A 16639-nucleotide genomic window follows, 5' to 3' on the forward strand; every position below is an offset into this window, starting at 1 on the left:
AAAACGTGATTTAAAATAACTGGAGTCAGCAGTCTTTTTGTTTTTAAAAAGAGTGCTTGTGCTGTTAAGACCACAGTTTGCCTGTTTAATATTTTTTTTTCCTCAAGTTTTAATTCATCGCCTATGCACATTTCATTAAAGCTGTGCAGGTTGTTTGTGATAATATTTTTGAATAAATAGACAACTACATTGTTATTGATCTTTGTACCAGATAAATCTTCCATAAAATTTTGCTTAAAGGATTTCTTGTGGTAATACTCCTAGAGTCATTCTTGCAGGTTTTTGCTGAAGAGTATATTTTAATGCAATGCGTCATCTTAGAAAAAAATCAGCAGCCATTTAAGAGAAAATGGAGCTCTGTTCTTTAAATACTTTTGAGTTTCCTTGTTATAGTGAAATTTTACTTGAAATAGAGCAGTATTCATAACTTCAAAATCATAAATGCATGGCACATCCTACTTTATAAGTTGCTGTTCCTGCACTTGAGGCTTTTTCTGGGTTTTGTGTTGGGTTTTTTATAAGAGAAAAGAGCTTATAGTAATTGTTGGACAAGATAGTAAAAAGATAGGAAAAAATAGACCTTATTTGCAGAGAATATGGATGAGCGGTTTAATTTAGTCTGTTGTTTTTAGGCCAGGAAAAAAGGTTAATTTATTTTTCATATACTTACTTGTTAAAGGGTTTATTCAGTTGAACTAGTGTGTCACTTGACAGCCTGGATTAATGTGCCAAGATGAATTCAAGTGAGAGTTCGATGTATTTATTCTGCATTTTATTTCACAGAAAACTGTTTTCTTTTTGCCCTGTAGCATGTCTTTAAGCTGGAACAAGAAGAATATATGAAGGAACAAATACCATGGACCTTGATTGATTTCTATGACAATCAGCCTTGCATCAACCTCATAGAGGCCAAAATGGGAATTCTGGATCTGTTGGATGAGGAGTGCAAGGTGTGTGTTCAAGGGCTTTCATAGAGAAAGAGGTCATCGGCCAACCTGCTTCTGGGGCCTCACAGGAAAAAGTCATCTGTGTACAGCCATCATTTTGACACTCTGCTGTTGAAAGGATTTGGAGAACGTACAAACAATTGGCAATTATAGGAGGAGAAAAAATGGCTTTAGTCATGCTTTTTTTCCCCTCCTCTCCATCACGTGTCTGTATCTGTTTCTGGGTCTCTGATCAACCTTTGTTTTGACTCTGGCAACTTTCTCTTTCCCAGGTGTAGCAAGTGCAGTCTTTGGTCCTGTCAGATTTCTCCAAATTGCGTCTCGCTTGGTGTCTCACCTTTTATCTTTCATCTTAGTTTATTTTATTCCAAGCCATATACAAGGGATGGTGTGTGGTGTCTACTTCAGTGGAAACCCAGCTTGGGGTTCCTGTGTATCACAAAGCATCACAAGCAATCTCTAATGGTGGTGGATGAGTTCTGCCCTGCTGAGATGCTGCTCGGTCAGATAACGTACCTCTTGGATCCCTGCCTCCAGGTGTGTGACACTGGAAGCATTATTAGTGTCATATGTGTCACACAGCAGCTACACCTGCTGCTGGGCTGCACCCAGCCCAGGGTATTAGAAAGGCAAGTGCATAGCTGGTTACCGGCTTCCTTGCTTATGGCAGTGCTGGAAATCTGAGGAGTTGGAGTTTGAAAGCAAACCACAAAGTGTTGTCTCCCATCTTCTTAGTTTGTTTTGCTACTGAAAAGTTTTCAAGACATTTTAAATGGCTGTGTGTTCTCTTCTGTAGATGCCAAAAGGCTCGGATGACACTTGGGCCCAAAAACTATACAATACTCATTTGAATAAATGTGCCCTTTTTGAAAAACCACGTTTGTCAAATAAGGCTTTTATCATCAAGCACTTTGCTGACAAGGTAAGGACTTTTCCTCCAGTACCTCTCTCCGTGACTGGTGTTGCTGAGCGTGTGCGTGGGAGGGGATCCTGGGGTGGGTGGCTGTTGCAGGCAGCGACTGGGCAGCGGCATCCCTGGGTCTGCTTGGCTTCTTGCAAAATGTGTGCCTGTCTGTACACCTGATCAGGAGAAGAAAGTTGACCTAGCAGCTGTGCAGAGCCAGGAACACAAACAAGAGCTCCTGACCCCTGTCACATGCTGTAAGCACTAACCATCCTTTTTCAAAACATGACAGCTTAGTGTATTTGCAATTCACAGCATAATTTTATCAATTCCAGTTATGCTATAGAAATACACAAAATAGAAAATCATGTATGTCACTGGAGTTTTAGCTAAAGAGTAACAACAAAACGATGTTGGTTTTGCTGCCATCTTAATGTGCAAACAGGAAAGCAGCTAACACACCCTTCTTCTTATCGCTGGAGCAGTATGTGCTGCTCCCACCCTCGCCTCTGCTGGGCAGTGAACAGCTAGTTCTAGGAAGGTGGACGAGGGGTATCTCAGTGGAGTGCACGCGTTGTTCAGCTCCAACAATGCATCATCAAACTGAGCAACTCCTCAGGTTAAAATAAAACAAAATATTTAAAAATCCTGCTTAAGATAATTATCCTGTTAAACAAAGAAGCTGCCTCAGAATATTGTCAGCTTTGTCAAAAAAAGCTTGGAGAAGCTCTGGGATTCTTACCAGTAGGTCTGTACGTGCTGACATGGGGGGTTGGAGGCCTTTATTTGCCTCCACTTGATTTCTCCCAGGTTCTTGAATTTATGCATAGAAGAGGGGTCCTGTTCTTGTTGCGTCTAGTGTTACCTTAATGAAAGCAGCAAGAACATCTCTGTAATTGTTTAGATTCATGAGTTCTGTTTTATTTGGTGGATGAGAGAACCAGAAGGATTTAATTGATATTTCATATACTGTTCATTAGATTAAACTTTGCTATTTGAAAACAAGGCTTTCCTATGCCTAGTCTGAGCAGCAAGGACCAAGGAAAGCTCAAAGTAGCTCCAAGCAGGTATTGGCAAAGCTCTAAGCTCTGATGCGCTGTCTGTGCTAAGCATTTTATGCTTTCTTGTGTGCTTATGTGAATGCATACAGACATCTTGAAGGAAAAAATAAAGCTGTAGCTGGCAGGTTAGTAACCTCTGTGCCTTGACATTGTCTTCTCTGGGAGAAGGCAGAGATTCTGCTGCCCTCTCGTGGCATTGTCTCCCGCAGTAAGAACATTAATGGTACCCGAGGTAATGTTCAGAGTGGGCTTTCAGCTGTGGAGAGACCTTGGGGGAGGTCCTCTGCCTTCTTCCCCTCTAGGAATTTTTTGAAATGTTTTGCAGCTTGGGGTATAGTGTCATTGCGCAAGCACCGATAAATGGCTGTACTGAAAGAGGGGCTGCTGATGGCTATCAGTCTCTCTGCTCTGAAAGAATAAAATTGCTGTAAAGGTCTTCTCTTATATTGTATAGTCTGCACTTCTGCTGATGCAAGATTGAAGAGTTAGCATGAGACACTTCATGAGAGTTAGCATACTTGCATTAATTAATATCGAATTCTAAGGTATAGGCTTTGACAATAGTTTTTGGGTTTTGTTCAGCCTTGAATTAGGACAGTGAAGTAAATACTAGGTTTTTATCTGACGCTCTGGCTGTTCTTTGGTCCAGGGGACTCTGTGGCCCTGTGATAGAGAGGATTGTTATGTATTGTCACAACATTCAGACTTTTTATTGCTTCTGGTAAAAATAGTCTTTCTGAGTACAAATGAGGCATTTTCATAATAAGCTGCACGTAGATCTACTTATTGCCTCTCAGCTAATGAGATGAGATGAGATACTTTGTTCTCAGTTGCGTCTGGATTTCACACAATTTTGCAGCCCTGATAACTTCAGTGAAGGAGGTGCTCAACACACATTTTGAATGTTCACCTTTACAGTAACCATTCAATCATGCTGTCTTACCACAGGTGTCTCTGAGCAGTGAAATATATCTGGTATAATGCAATAACAGTATTAATCTCTATATGTTTTAATGTTTTAAATTTTACTGGAAAGCACTCTATTTGAGGAAAATCTATATTTAACAAAGATGCACTTGGGAGCGGATATTTTCAACATCCACAAGAATTATCTGTTTTAAATGTGAATGTTACAGCTGGTGAATTCTATGCAAAATATTCTTATTAAATACTTTTAATACTTACTTTTTTGTAAAATGGTGGTTTTCAGGTGGAATATCAATGTGAAGGCTTTTTGGAAAAGAATAAAGACACAGTTTATGAAGAACAAATTAAGGTCCTAAAATCAAGTAAGGTTAGTATAAGGATTTTTTTTTTCTTCTTTTGCAGTTATGAATCCTTGAATTAAGGGTCATATAAAATTTCTTATAAACCTAGGAAATACTTCTCCCTTAGTATCAGATCAACTGAAATTGAACATAGTTTGTGTTTTACCTGCCTAGCTGTATGAATTTAGAAAGTCCTGTAGCCTAATTTTGCTCCATGTAAGATCAGTCTATATTTAGCCACTGATTTCACTGTTTGGGTTTTTTGGTTGGGGGGGGGGTGTTTGGGTTTTATTTTTTGTTTTGTTTTTTTTTAACTTTGCACAAAACTTTGCTGTATTTTCTGTAAAGGCATCGAGGACTTCTAATATCCTATAGTAGTATAAGATGGCTTAACAGTTAAGCCCTTAATTGTGTAATCTGAAAACAGAAACTCCTTGTTTATGGCCTGACAATTGTGCAGAAAATTTCTGGAGGAGAGACAAGTTCTGTTCCAGCAGCATAATGAGAGAGGAATGAAATGTATAGACCCTAAGAACACAAACCAGAATTTACGGAGTTTTGCCTTCTTGATATCTGTGAAAGAAAGATAACATCTGAATTGAAAAATACTGTGTGAAGGAATATTACAGAACAGGCCTTCAGTGGCATCGTCTGCTTTTTTTAATGGCAAAAATGCTAGTTGTGCTCTTCTGAAATGTAAAGGCAATTAACTTGACATTGCACCATGATGGCTGTTGGGAATTTGCTAGCTCTGATGGCCCAGGAAGCTGGGTATCAAGGGCAGGCTATTTAAAATCATGCTGTTCTATCAGGAAAACCAACATTTTTCTCTTCTCTTTCTATTCTGAGCAGATATATAAAGCTAAATGATTAAAATATGTAGTATAATGAAAAACCACAGCAGACTTTCTACGTAGAGAAGTGTTGAAGTGGTTTGAGTGAAGTCAGTTGCTGTGTGTGTGGGAGGCAGGTGGCATCCTCGGGGAGCTGGCAGGGACCAGCCGCCTGTGTAGCTCCAGCTCTGCCACAGCATGGCAGTGCACTGTGCAGGGGTGCTCCGGGGGATGTAGTCCAGTAAGTAAGGGATGATGGGGACGTAGCTGCCATAAGAGCAGGACAACAGCTTGGGCAGGCTCAGTAGGTTGAGTCAATTCAGTCTAAACACGGAGAAACAACATGGTTTTCCCCAATGGTAAATTTTACCAAAACCGGTGTTTTTAAAAAAAAATCAACTGTGAAGAAAATAGATTTTCAAAAGAAGAATGTTTCATTTTTATTTTTCAGCAGGCCTTCTTTATTAATAATTGTAGTGGGATTGCATTTCTGATTTTTACTTTTTTTGTTGTCGCTGTTTTCTGGGTTTGCTGTGCACATTCAACAGAAGGTAATTCTAAATTAAATGTATCATCTGTCATCCTGCCCATGCCCACTCTCACATACATCTCGAATGCTTCTCTGCTCTCCAAAGTGCATGACACACACTGCTCTTGGCAGGCGCTGTAGTGTTTAGCTATTTATTTTGGCCTTCTCTATAAATCCACCCACAGGACCTCTTTGAACTAGTTCAGTTTCCATGCATGTATCATGAAAGCAATACAACAGTCCTCAGCTTTTATGCTTGCTACTGGCATGTTGTTAAAATCTTCTGTTGTGGCTCTGTATTGAAAGAAGTGATCTGTAAGATTGTTAGCAGCATGTTTGTTAAGTCGTCTGAAAAAATTACAGGGAAAAATGCTTGCTTGCTTGTTTTCTATCACGTGAATTATCTGCCCTTTGATCAGTGTTTTCCCTCTCTTTGAACACTCCTAGTGTTCTGCAAAACAAAGAAAATTGATAAGGTAGTAAAAACCAAAACCAAATGAAAACATGAATGCCCCCACAGTGTGGATCATCTCAGCAATGCTCTCCTGTTGTTGGCCTCTGCTGCAGAAGGCCATACATTGCTCCTTTCTTCTGCATGCAGTACCTGAGGCTGTGTCTATGAAAATGGCGCCTTTGAAATGCACCTGCCCATTTTTACAGGCAGGTTTTCCCAGGGTTGGAAAAAGGCAATAAGACTTATGTACTGATAGCTTAGAAGAGCTCATCCATCTGCAATCCAGATACTGGGGACCCTCTTCCTACCCCCACCCCTGGTGTGTGAGAGCATCAGGAGTTTCAGACAAAGCATATTGCATTCAAATAAGTTTCTGTATGGGATGAAAAGACTTGTCTCTGTAGCTCAGGTGCCTGTGCATACCGACTCACTCCATCTGACTGCAGGCAGCTGAATGGGGTGGTGGTGGCCCAATCATCCTGAACTCTTTGTTGAGTCAGTGGAAGGAGACAGGCTAAATCACCCTCTGGAAATGTCATTCTTCCACCAGCTACAGAGGTAATCTAAGGTGATCATGCTCCTAATCTGGGAGACTCAGGTGAGATAAAGCTAAGCTGGGATACTCCTTTTTTATTTTGGGAATTTAGGATACCTTTGTAGCATTCATAGTCATTATATTATGCTGGAGTGCTGTGCTGGATGCCACTGAGGAACGTTTGATGCCTTCTGCTAGCCCATCTGGCACAACCACAGAGCACAAGTACCATTTTGTTGCGCAGCATGTTTCATTGGATATCGTGCATGCTCACCAAGTTTTATAAGGCAAAACCAATTTTTTTATTTTTTAGGTTGTACTTAGCCCAAGCACTTTGTAGTACTGAAAATTGAATGCTCCTATCTCTTGGGAGAAAATGCACAGATGCTAGATAAAAGATTATTCATTGACAGGTAGAGAAGTTCAGATTTTCTTACTCTTATAATGCTTCTGAAGTGCTATAGTTGTCACTAGAAAGACCTAATGGTGTTATTTTTAGTTACAAGTTACTTCAAAGCAGCTATTATATATGGGTGTATTTTGTAGCCATTAGAGAGAGGGAACCGGAAGCCCTGTGTTATATTTGGAAAGATGTTTCAGGTTTTTCCTCCACTCCCATTGGCCTGAGAGTAGATCTTCAGTCAGATAAATTTGCCTACTGTTTTTTTTTAGTTAATGGGTCCTCTTTTGAGTTGATTATTTCAATTTAGAGTGATAAAGCAGGAATATTCCTTGTTGGCTGCTGGGTTATTCAGTGTCCTAGATACTTCTCAACCACAAAGGAGTCTGATGCACCACTGGAATATGAGGGGACCCTGTTGTTTCCTTCTTAGATCAAAGCAGCCATACATAATTGCAATTGGTACTTACGAAACTGCTGTCAGTATCTAACAGTTTCACATGGAAGCTATTGCTGGCTCTGTGAAGAAAACCTCAAATCAGAATTTTATCTTCAGAAGGAGACTCACTGATCAAACCCACAAAATTTTTAGTATTAAATCACGGCCCACTCACTATACTACTAGCATGAATGCTTTTTTGCATTTGTCTCCATGTGGAGTTCAACAAAAACCCAGTGCTTACAAAAACTGCGCCTGGATTCTACCTACCTTAAGCACAAATGGGTGCAATCACTTGCTGGATTCTTACCGTCTGTATTTTTTCTGCTGTTATACCAGTTTAAGCTGCTACCAGAGTTATTCCAGGATGAGGAGAAGGCCCTCAGTCCCACGTCAGGAACCCCTTCAGGGCGCGTGCCTTTGTCTCGAACGGCTGTAAAACCAGCCAAGGCCAGGCCAGGTCAAGCCAGCAAGGAGCATAAGAAAACTGTGGGACATCAGGTGAGTTTGAAGATGCAGCTCTATTAAATAACTTTCCCTCCACCTCCCTCTGTCTCATAGGTCTCAAGGTGCGCTGGTGTTTCTTGGGATCCCTTATGATTCTGAGATAGGTGCAGCTGTTTATGACTTACAGTTTGGAGCAAATATACCCTAATTACTAATACATTTTGGGCCACTATTTCAGGGAGCTCAGTTCTTATTGTGATGCCAAAACCAAAACGCATGTTTTTCAAAATAGATTTAACATGCTGGATGCTGAGAAGCTTTGAAAATCTTATACTGGCTCTTTTTGATCATGTGCCACATTGTCTGACTCAAATCAAAAGTGGGAGTTCAGTCCCCAGAAAACTTGGTTCCAGTTATCAGTGGGCTAGACATAAAATATCCACATGTATGTGCCAGAATTAAATTAAAAGTATGCAGATCAGTATGGCTGGAGAACTCACTTCTTCTTTGTTACTTTCCACTCAACAGATTTAACAGGTGTTTTCTCAAGATGGTTATGTCCCCAGTCAGTGCGTTATATATGACAGGTTGTCCCTCGGACTATACATAGGAGGCAAGGGGAACTTTTTTGACAGCTTAGTACTCAGTTTGTAGCTACTTGCCAGCCTGTACCACTTTGCTAGTGAGTAGCGGCATTGTTCTTTTGCCTGGGGCTTCCAGGAGGTCTGTGTGGATAACTCTTTTTATGTTAACTGTAGGACAGCCTGGAATATAAATTAGCTCTCAGGGAGCATAAGTTCTTTGTATCAGGGTCCTCTGCCTATTCTTTAAGATGAACCAGCCACATTTCTTGGGTGCTCAGAGTTCTGATAACATCACCAAAAATGCCTGGGCTTTTTCCGCTGGCTTGGATGGTTGTTGATCCCCTGACAAAGATGTTAGCACAGTGTCTGTGCAGTGTCATGAGCTAGTCACACTGCTAAGTGAGAATTGGAATTCAGAGAATGTTTGATTTGGATATTCATCATTTCTCTATAACCTTCCCCAAGCAAGCTATGTCAGGCTATGGGTGGGAACAGGAATGACTATTCATGCTACTGTACAGAATGCAAATCTGCTTGGCAAGTGTTTGTGGTACAGGCTGCTAATTCCGATCTTCTGCAGTTCATGCAAGAGAACCCCTGCCCAGTTATCTTTTTAATTTGAACTTAATTTCTGCTTTTGCAGTCAGACAGTATCCTGAGACTGGTAGAGGTCTAACAGTTTTGTTGTCAGACTGAAACTATGAGTTGAAGTGTTAGGGGTACTCTCATACTACTCCTGTCAATCAACCACATATATTAATTTATAAATTTTAAATAAAGCTAATACAAAAGTGATTTTTATCATATTCTGTGTAGATATAGAGGTTGGCTTAGAATCATGAGTTCAACAGAAAGAGGGAAATCCATACCAATACGTTTAAAACATCTGAGATGTGTTTTCATAGTTTTCTTTATCTGTTAGGGTATTCTGTGGTTAGAAGGATATACTGCGGTACGTTAGGTATTTGTGGTCCTGATACATCTTTAAAAGTAAAGCTCCTAAAACTCTCGGATATTGGACTTTCAAAGTTCTTTTCAGTAGGTCTGACATTGGGATCAGGGGAGCTGAAGAAATTGATACTTTTTTTTTACCACTCTGTTGATTTAAAATTTGATTTAAAATTTATTTAAAATTAAATGGCTATTTAGTAATATGCCATGAGGCATATGAATTTAGTCATGCCATATGAATTTGGTCATGAAGAGATGGATCAGACAAAGATTAGGGTAGATGAGATAGTCCAAAGCTGAAAATAACTCAGTCTATCCCATGTTTTTGTAATTTATCACATATTGATATGGGAGCTTTACTCCTGTAAAGCCTAACATTTAGAATTATTCTAAATAATTCTAAGAATTAGAATAATTCACCCAAAGGTGGTATCTGAAACTAAAATCTATTGCCATAACAAAAACAAGCTGGTGTTTATTACCGAAAGCATTATTACAAATAAGCAAATATCCCTAGGTCTGCTTCCTGAGATTATCTCAAACATGACTGAGCTTATTGAGGCTGTTCTCTGATATTTTTCCCTTTTTCAAAAAGTTTCGAAACTCTCTTCATCTGCTGATGGAAACCCTGAATGCTACAACTCCACACTACGTGCGCTGTATTAAGCCTAATGACTTCAAGTTTCCGTTCACGTAAGCTGGTTCATGTATGGTTTGTATAGCCTGTGCATGGGAGGGAATTGCCCAAGGCCTCGGAGGATTGAGGTTCTGCTAAACCTTGCTCACTCAGGAGTGAAGTGGTGTGTCTCCTTTCTCTTGTAATGTACTCATTGTGTGCGTGTACGTGTACTTCCAGCAGGAGATGTTTTGGGATGAATAGAGGGAAAAATACTTCCTGATGCTTTTTTTTTTGTTTATGGTGATATATGAGAAAAAATACCAGCATTTTCATTGCTAGCTGTTTTAAATATGACTGGCAGTTTGCACTTCTTGAGTTCATTTGGCACTTGCCGGAATTTGCTTTTGCAGATTCCAATGTCTTAATCCTTATCTTTTTTTAATGTATGAACTTGCTTAGAGCTTTTCTTAAAAGTCTCCTTAAAATCCGGGCACACAAAGTCTCCCATGGCTATTGGGCAGGCCAGCGGGAAGCAGGACAGGATGAGCATCTTGCAGCAGCTGACGGGCTTGGGCAATTCCCTGGTCAGACTGTCCTCTGTTATCACTGAGTTACAGAAGCACTAGCTGGACTTGTTAACCACCCATCACATCCCACCCCTGCTCCTCCTCCGTGCCACTCCTGTCCTGGGTGTGCACAGGGCCAGAGGTCCCATGTAATACAAAACTAGCCCCACACCCACAGGCTCTTTTTATTCCTACGTAGATTCGATGAAAAGCGGGCAGTGCAGCAGCTGAGAGCTTGTGGTGTCCTGGAGACCATCCGAATCAGTGCAGCTGGCTTCCCCTCCAGGTGTGTGTGCTGCTTTTTAGATTGCTTTCAGCTGCAGTTCTTCTTTTTAAGAGAATTATTCATTGCTGGGACTGACACTGTCTCTCTTTTTGGGACAGGTGGACGTACCAAGAGTTCTTCAGCCGTTACCGTGTTCTGATGAAGCAGAGAGATATCCTTAGTGACCGAAAGCAGACATGTAAAAATGTCCTGGAGAAGCTGATTCTGGTACTAGACTTAGTGCTGAGAGCATTTGGAATCTGAAGGAGTAAAGATAGCGTCCCTTACTCCCTCATAGCCTCACTATTTTAGTACTTCTACAAAGTACTAAACCACCAATATTAGCACAGGAACTGTAGAATTTCCCAGTGTATCACAGGAAAGGAAGACAGTGATTTTAAGTGTGGGTGGGTTGAGGGTGAGCCTTACCTTGCTTAACGGCAAGATGCATTAACCACACCTTAAGTAAGGTATAGTTATCTGGAGGTTTTCTAATGTGGAGGTGTTTCTGTCTGTGTATGTGTTTGTGTCTTTCACGCTGCTCCTCTCAGCTCCTGTGCTGAATGAAGTCAACCTTTTTCACTCCTTTTGTCCTCGTGACATTGTCTCCCTGCTTAGCACTGTGGCTGTCCTTGTACCTCGGCAGCCTCTTGCTTTGCCTCCTACCTCCAGTTGCAGCCCTACATTCCCAGGATATGCCATCCATACCACTGGCTTTGCACCTGAACTGATGTGTTTCTTGGGATTTCTTAAGGACTAAGGAACAGCGGAGGGCAGGCAGGCCCCAAAGAGACAGTTCCAGCCAGTTCTCAGTAGAAGGTGGTTAACTGAGACTTACTGAGAAGTGTCAGTTAAGAAGAGAAAGAGATAAAGTTTACTGAAGATAGAGAAGCAAGAAAGCTTACCTTGCTGAAGTGCAATGCCAATGTTAGGATGTTTATGGAAACAAAAAAATAAATACTGTGCAGGCAGGTTGGGGCTCGGCTTTTTAAATTCTGTGTCATTGGGCGGAGTTAATTAAAATCTTTTGGTTTATATGCATGTGTCTGTATTTCTAGTGTTAATGTATAGTGTTAAATGTATCCTAAGCTGTAGCTCTTTGGCTGCTGTTCCTTTCAACTTAACATCAAACAATCAACAAAATTAATTTTTTTCAATGTACCTTTGTATATTCTCAGTTTTTCCCTCCAAGGAGTACTACAGCCTATAGAGATAGAGTATTATTCTCTTTCTGTTTTAGTTCTGAAATTTCAGATGTGTTTGAGCAGCAGCAAGATGCTTTGTTCTGGCTTAGTCCTGATGCAGTAAATGATGTGTACCTGTTTGAAGCCCCAGCTGTTTTGTTTGTACTGTGTAGTATGATTGAAGATGGACTGTTCAGATGGGTCATCTACAGTTTAAGCAGGGAACTATACATGTGCATTGCCTCTATTGCTTTCATTCTCTGGGCCCCTTTGTCACCCCCTGTAGCCTTCCACTTCTTATAATCTTTGTGGCATTCTTGTCTAAGCAAAAATCTCACGTTATTCCTTGAGGCCGTGCTTGCGGCCTTACTGTATTAATTTGTTAACAGAATCATACGGAGAAAATACTCTCCTCCACTACTTAATTTAAGTCTAGGTTTACTTGAAATATTACATAGATAATTTTGCCTCTTTACTAATTGTACTTTCATTTAGCCCTTCATGCCTTTTTTTATCCACTAACATTTAATGCTGTAACTGATCCTCTTTTTACCTCTGAAAATAGGACAAGGATAAGTACCAGTTTGGTAAGACAAAAATATTTTTCCGGGCTGGTCAAGTAGCCTATCTGGAAAAAATAAGGGCAGATAAGTTGAGAGCTGCCTGTATCCGCATCCAAAAGACAATCCGAGGCTGGCTGATGCGAAAGAAGTACATGCGTATGAGGAAGGCTGCCATCACCATTCAGAGATATGTCAGAGGGTACCAGGCACGATGGTAAGCAATGCTCATGGGAAAACCCACACTAGCCTCAATTCAGATCCCTCTAAGTAGGACATTTAAATGTGATACATTTGTTCTCTCCTTCCCATACTGGCTGAGAGGAAACGATTTTCCAGGGAAATGATGGAAATTGAATATAATGAGTGTGTCTGTCCTGCCTGTTTTTGACCTTCCTGAGAGGACAGTAGCACCCTGGCTGTATGATGCTTAGAACAGTATGTCATTGGTGGGAGAAGAGTACAAGTAGTACTAGGAGAGATGTTGCAGGTGAGGTAAAGCAGGCATCTTGGCTGAGTCCTTATTGTGCAGTTTCCATGTGCCCTCCCAGCTGGGTCTGTCTGTCCTGCTGGAGAAGCCATTCCTCATCCAGGGTGCAGCTGTGAAGGGAGATAGATCACTCAGAGTCATTTGTTTGGATTGACTTCTGAGGGGTGGCCGTGGATGGGCCAGAGAAAAGGGTAGGAGTACAGGTGGTATCGTTCAAAGACAAGGTGGTTATGAAGATTGTAAGAATCAACCTTTGCAAAGAGGCTTATGTCAAGGTGCTTTGTAATTGTCTTGCTGAGAGGGCCAAGAATGAGCAAACATTTTCTACAGGTTGAGGTTAGGAGAGGAGATCTGGAAGGTGGCATAGTGGAAATAGCTTTAAAGCTGGAGAAAAGGTGATGAGAAATTAAGCTGAGTTTATCTTGTCAGTTCTATAGCACAGTTCTCAGAGGAAGTGAAAACATTTCCCTGTAAAACCTTGCAAGGTTGCTGTTAATTTGTCATTCTGTTGTACTGCCATTTGGTAGAATAGCAAGTAAATATGCTGTATCACTGACAACATTAGGAAGAAACTGAAGTAGAAAATGCAGCTCTTGAGAAAGAGGGTAAGGTTATAGGATGTAAAAAAAAATAGTATTCAAGCACTGGAAAATAATTACAGGTATTATTTGTAATTTTTTTCTTGCTTAGCTATGCCAAGTTCCTGCGGAGAACACGGGCTGCCATCACTATTCAGAAGTTCCAGCGTATGTACGTGGTCCGCAAAAGATACCAATGCATGCGAGCTGCCACTATTGCTCTTCAGGCTCTCTTAAGAGGTTACATGGCCAGGAACAAGTACCAAATGGTAAGAAATCATAATGTTTTACTTCTTCACTCTAGCTTTATTTCCACATACCTTCAGGATGAAGCTGCTCTGTGGTGTCCCCTTGGGAATCTGAAATGTTTGTGTGCGTGCTGTTATGCATAATGCACAAACAAAATATCGCAGCATGGATTGAAGGACAGTACATGGAAATTAGAAAGATCTGATACTGCAATCAATGAACTTGTCATTTTAGAGATATTCGCATTGTCATCTAATATGGATGTACCTAAACTTTCAGTGCAGTCAGTGGAGAATCTAACGGGGATTTACAGCATTTCTCTTGAGAAGACTTTTTCATGTGTTATATAGAATGTCGAGGCACTTAAAATGAATATGGAAAATGGCCTTGTGTGAATGTGCCGCCATGAGTCCAAATCAGTATTGCTCATATCAGTATACATACGTCATGCAATACTATTCCTATTCCATCCCTAATTTCAGTGATTCTGAAATGGCTGATGGCACACACTGAAAGAGATTAATGTTAGCAAAGAGATACCCACAAAAATAGGAGATTAAAACTCAAATGTGGGATTTTTTGTTTGTTTGTTTGGTTGGTTTTTTTTAATGTATTGATGTTGGATTTGTTGAGAAATTGATATAACCCTGTCCTAGTGATAATATTTTCCTGATTACACTTGATAAAAATAAAAATTCAATTGAGAAATTAGAATTTGCTCTTCAGTGGTTACAGGGCTGGAAACAGAATTATGATTCGAATGGTTAGACTACAAAATGCCAACATGTTTCATGGCACTTTTGTCTACAGGAATTGTTTTAACGAGGCTCAAAAGTCAGCCTATATTTCACCGAAAAGTTAGCCAAAAAAGTTCTGTTTTTTTCCCAAGCAGGTAGATATTGAAGGCATATAACCAAAAGCCAACTAATGCTTATGTTCCACGTGTTTCTCTTTTATATTTGAAGTTTCTGTATATTTTTTCATCTGGATTAAAGTTGCCTACAGAGTCACGTGTGAATGTGTCTAAATTACAGCTTTCTAACATACTAACCAGACAGTTTGAAAACAAGTAATCCCTGATAAGAATTTCTAAGTAGTAAGATCCCCGTGCTTGACTCGGCTGTTCTTTTGTGTGGGTATCTACTTGCCTTTTTATTGGAATTCTTAGCATTTTCATTATTACAAACCATATTTTATGTTGTGAGAGTATATAAGACATGTTTTTAACAGTCATCTGACAGCTGTGACAAAGTGAGACATGGATCAGAGCAATATGTGGACTAAAAGCCATCCTTGGGAAATGGGAGATGATTCTGTATGGCAGAAGTTCGTTGCGTGAGTGATACACACTGCATCTGTCCTGTAGCACAGAGATTTATAAACCTGTTATATTCCCTCTTAATAGAGATGGCAGACTTCTGGAGGGGTCCCTATAAGGGGTGGTCAGACTTGCCTGTCAGGGATTATCCCCCTCAAGCAGTGAGTTGTTCACCGCAGTAAAACATGAAGTTCTGACCAGTGCACACCTGTGGTGTGCTGTGTACACGCTGTCCTCCTAAGTTGGAATTTTATTAAAGCTGAGATACAGGGATGGCCAGAGAGAGAAGCATGGGCTCTGCATGCCATGGGCAGGTAAACACGGTTGTTCTGAAGTTCATGATGATTGCAAATGAGTGAAACTGAAAGGTTGCCCTATGACAGCACACTTGGGCTGTGACTCTGTAAGTAATATATGGTACACGTATTGTTCATTAGGATTGTGAAAGGTACCTGTTGTTGTTGTTGTTAGAAGAGAGGGCATGTGTTGCAGTCACATGACTAATACAAGGAATTTAAAATGGTTGAATCATCTATTTCACACATCCTAGGGAAAGCTTCTGCCTGAGACTTTTGATGTGCTTCTCAGCTTAACAAGGAGTTTAGTTCCTCCATTGCTTTTACATAAGCTTTCCTGGGAAATATCTGGTAAATTAAGTTACTTCTCTGATACTCTCACCTTACGTTGGAGTGGCCTGTTTCCTCACTGGATTGCATGGGTGTGAGAATTCACTGGCAGATGAGGACCACCCCTGCACGATGGAGGTATTTTATGGGACTTGCTGCTTTCAAACTTGAGGTGAAAATGTTGTTGACAGCTAGGTGTATTTGAGCTGTTCAGGCACCCGCAGGTATAACCTGAAGTTATTTCCAGGAAACAAGTGAGAAGGAGGCAGGAGGCAGGTCTGCTAACTGCATGACATGCGGTGAGAAGGACTTTGGCTTTTGACCTTGCTGTACTTTTGAGAGCACTATTTCCTTACCTTGGTGTGCTATTTAACCGAATGCTGGTATGTCAAGTCTCATTTTTGCTTCAGAAATAAATGCTAAGGGAGAAAGTTTATGTGCCACTTAAAATCGTGCCACTTTGCCAGTGAACCTTTTAAATTAATAGATCTGGAAATGTAACGCTTCTAACACATTGCAGTTCATTTGCTAAGAAGTATAAAAGAAAATCAAATTGTTGCTACCCTACTAGTTTGTCTTATCAGCTTTGTGGTAAATCAGTGTAAGAATGGGAACTGCATATGATCTTTAAACTATCAAATCCAAGAAGTAACATAAAATCTTAAATAGTTTCATTCTTTAGAATAAACTGCTTAATTTGCCAAAGCTTTATTAAGTGAACTCTAGTTCTCAGAGTCCTGGAAGCCTTGTGGGTTTGAGCAGGCTCTCTGAGCATAGCTGTGGTCTGCTGGAATTCAGGTGCTCCACACCTGGGGGATCTCTGATTGAATCA

General features: G+C 40.5%; 1 protein-coding gene across 8 annotated transcripts in view; it reads left to right on the forward strand.

Annotated features, from left to right (window-relative positions):
* MYO5A (myosin VA) overlaps positions 1-16639 on the forward strand; it is a 103152-nt gene that overhangs the window by 56777 nt on the left and 29736 nt on the right. For all 8 annotated transcript variants that reach the window (XM_075506016.1, XM_075506018.1, XM_075506021.1 and 5 more), the window contains exons 12-20: positions 810-950; positions 1744-1869; positions 4123-4206; positions 7710-7871; positions 9948-10045; positions 10737-10823; positions 10922-11030; positions 12552-12763; positions 13727-13883. In XM_075506016.1, coding sequence (XP_075362131.1) covers positions 810-950; positions 1744-1869; positions 4123-4206; positions 7710-7871; positions 9948-10045; positions 10737-10823; positions 10922-11030; positions 12552-12763; positions 13727-13883 — 1176 coding nt within the window. The remainder of the gene's footprint in view (positions 1-809; positions 951-1743; positions 1870-4122; positions 4207-7709; positions 7872-9947; positions 10046-10736; positions 10824-10921; positions 11031-12551; positions 12764-13726; positions 13884-16639) is intronic.

Source organism: Mycteria americana, chromosome 6 (genome assembly GCF_035582795.1).
Source record: "Mycteria americana isolate JAX WOST 10 ecotype Jacksonville Zoo and Gardens chromosome 6, USCA_MyAme_1.0, whole genome shotgun sequence".
Lineage (NCBI taxonomy): Eukaryota > Metazoa > Chordata > Aves > Ciconiiformes > Ciconiidae > Mycteria > Mycteria americana.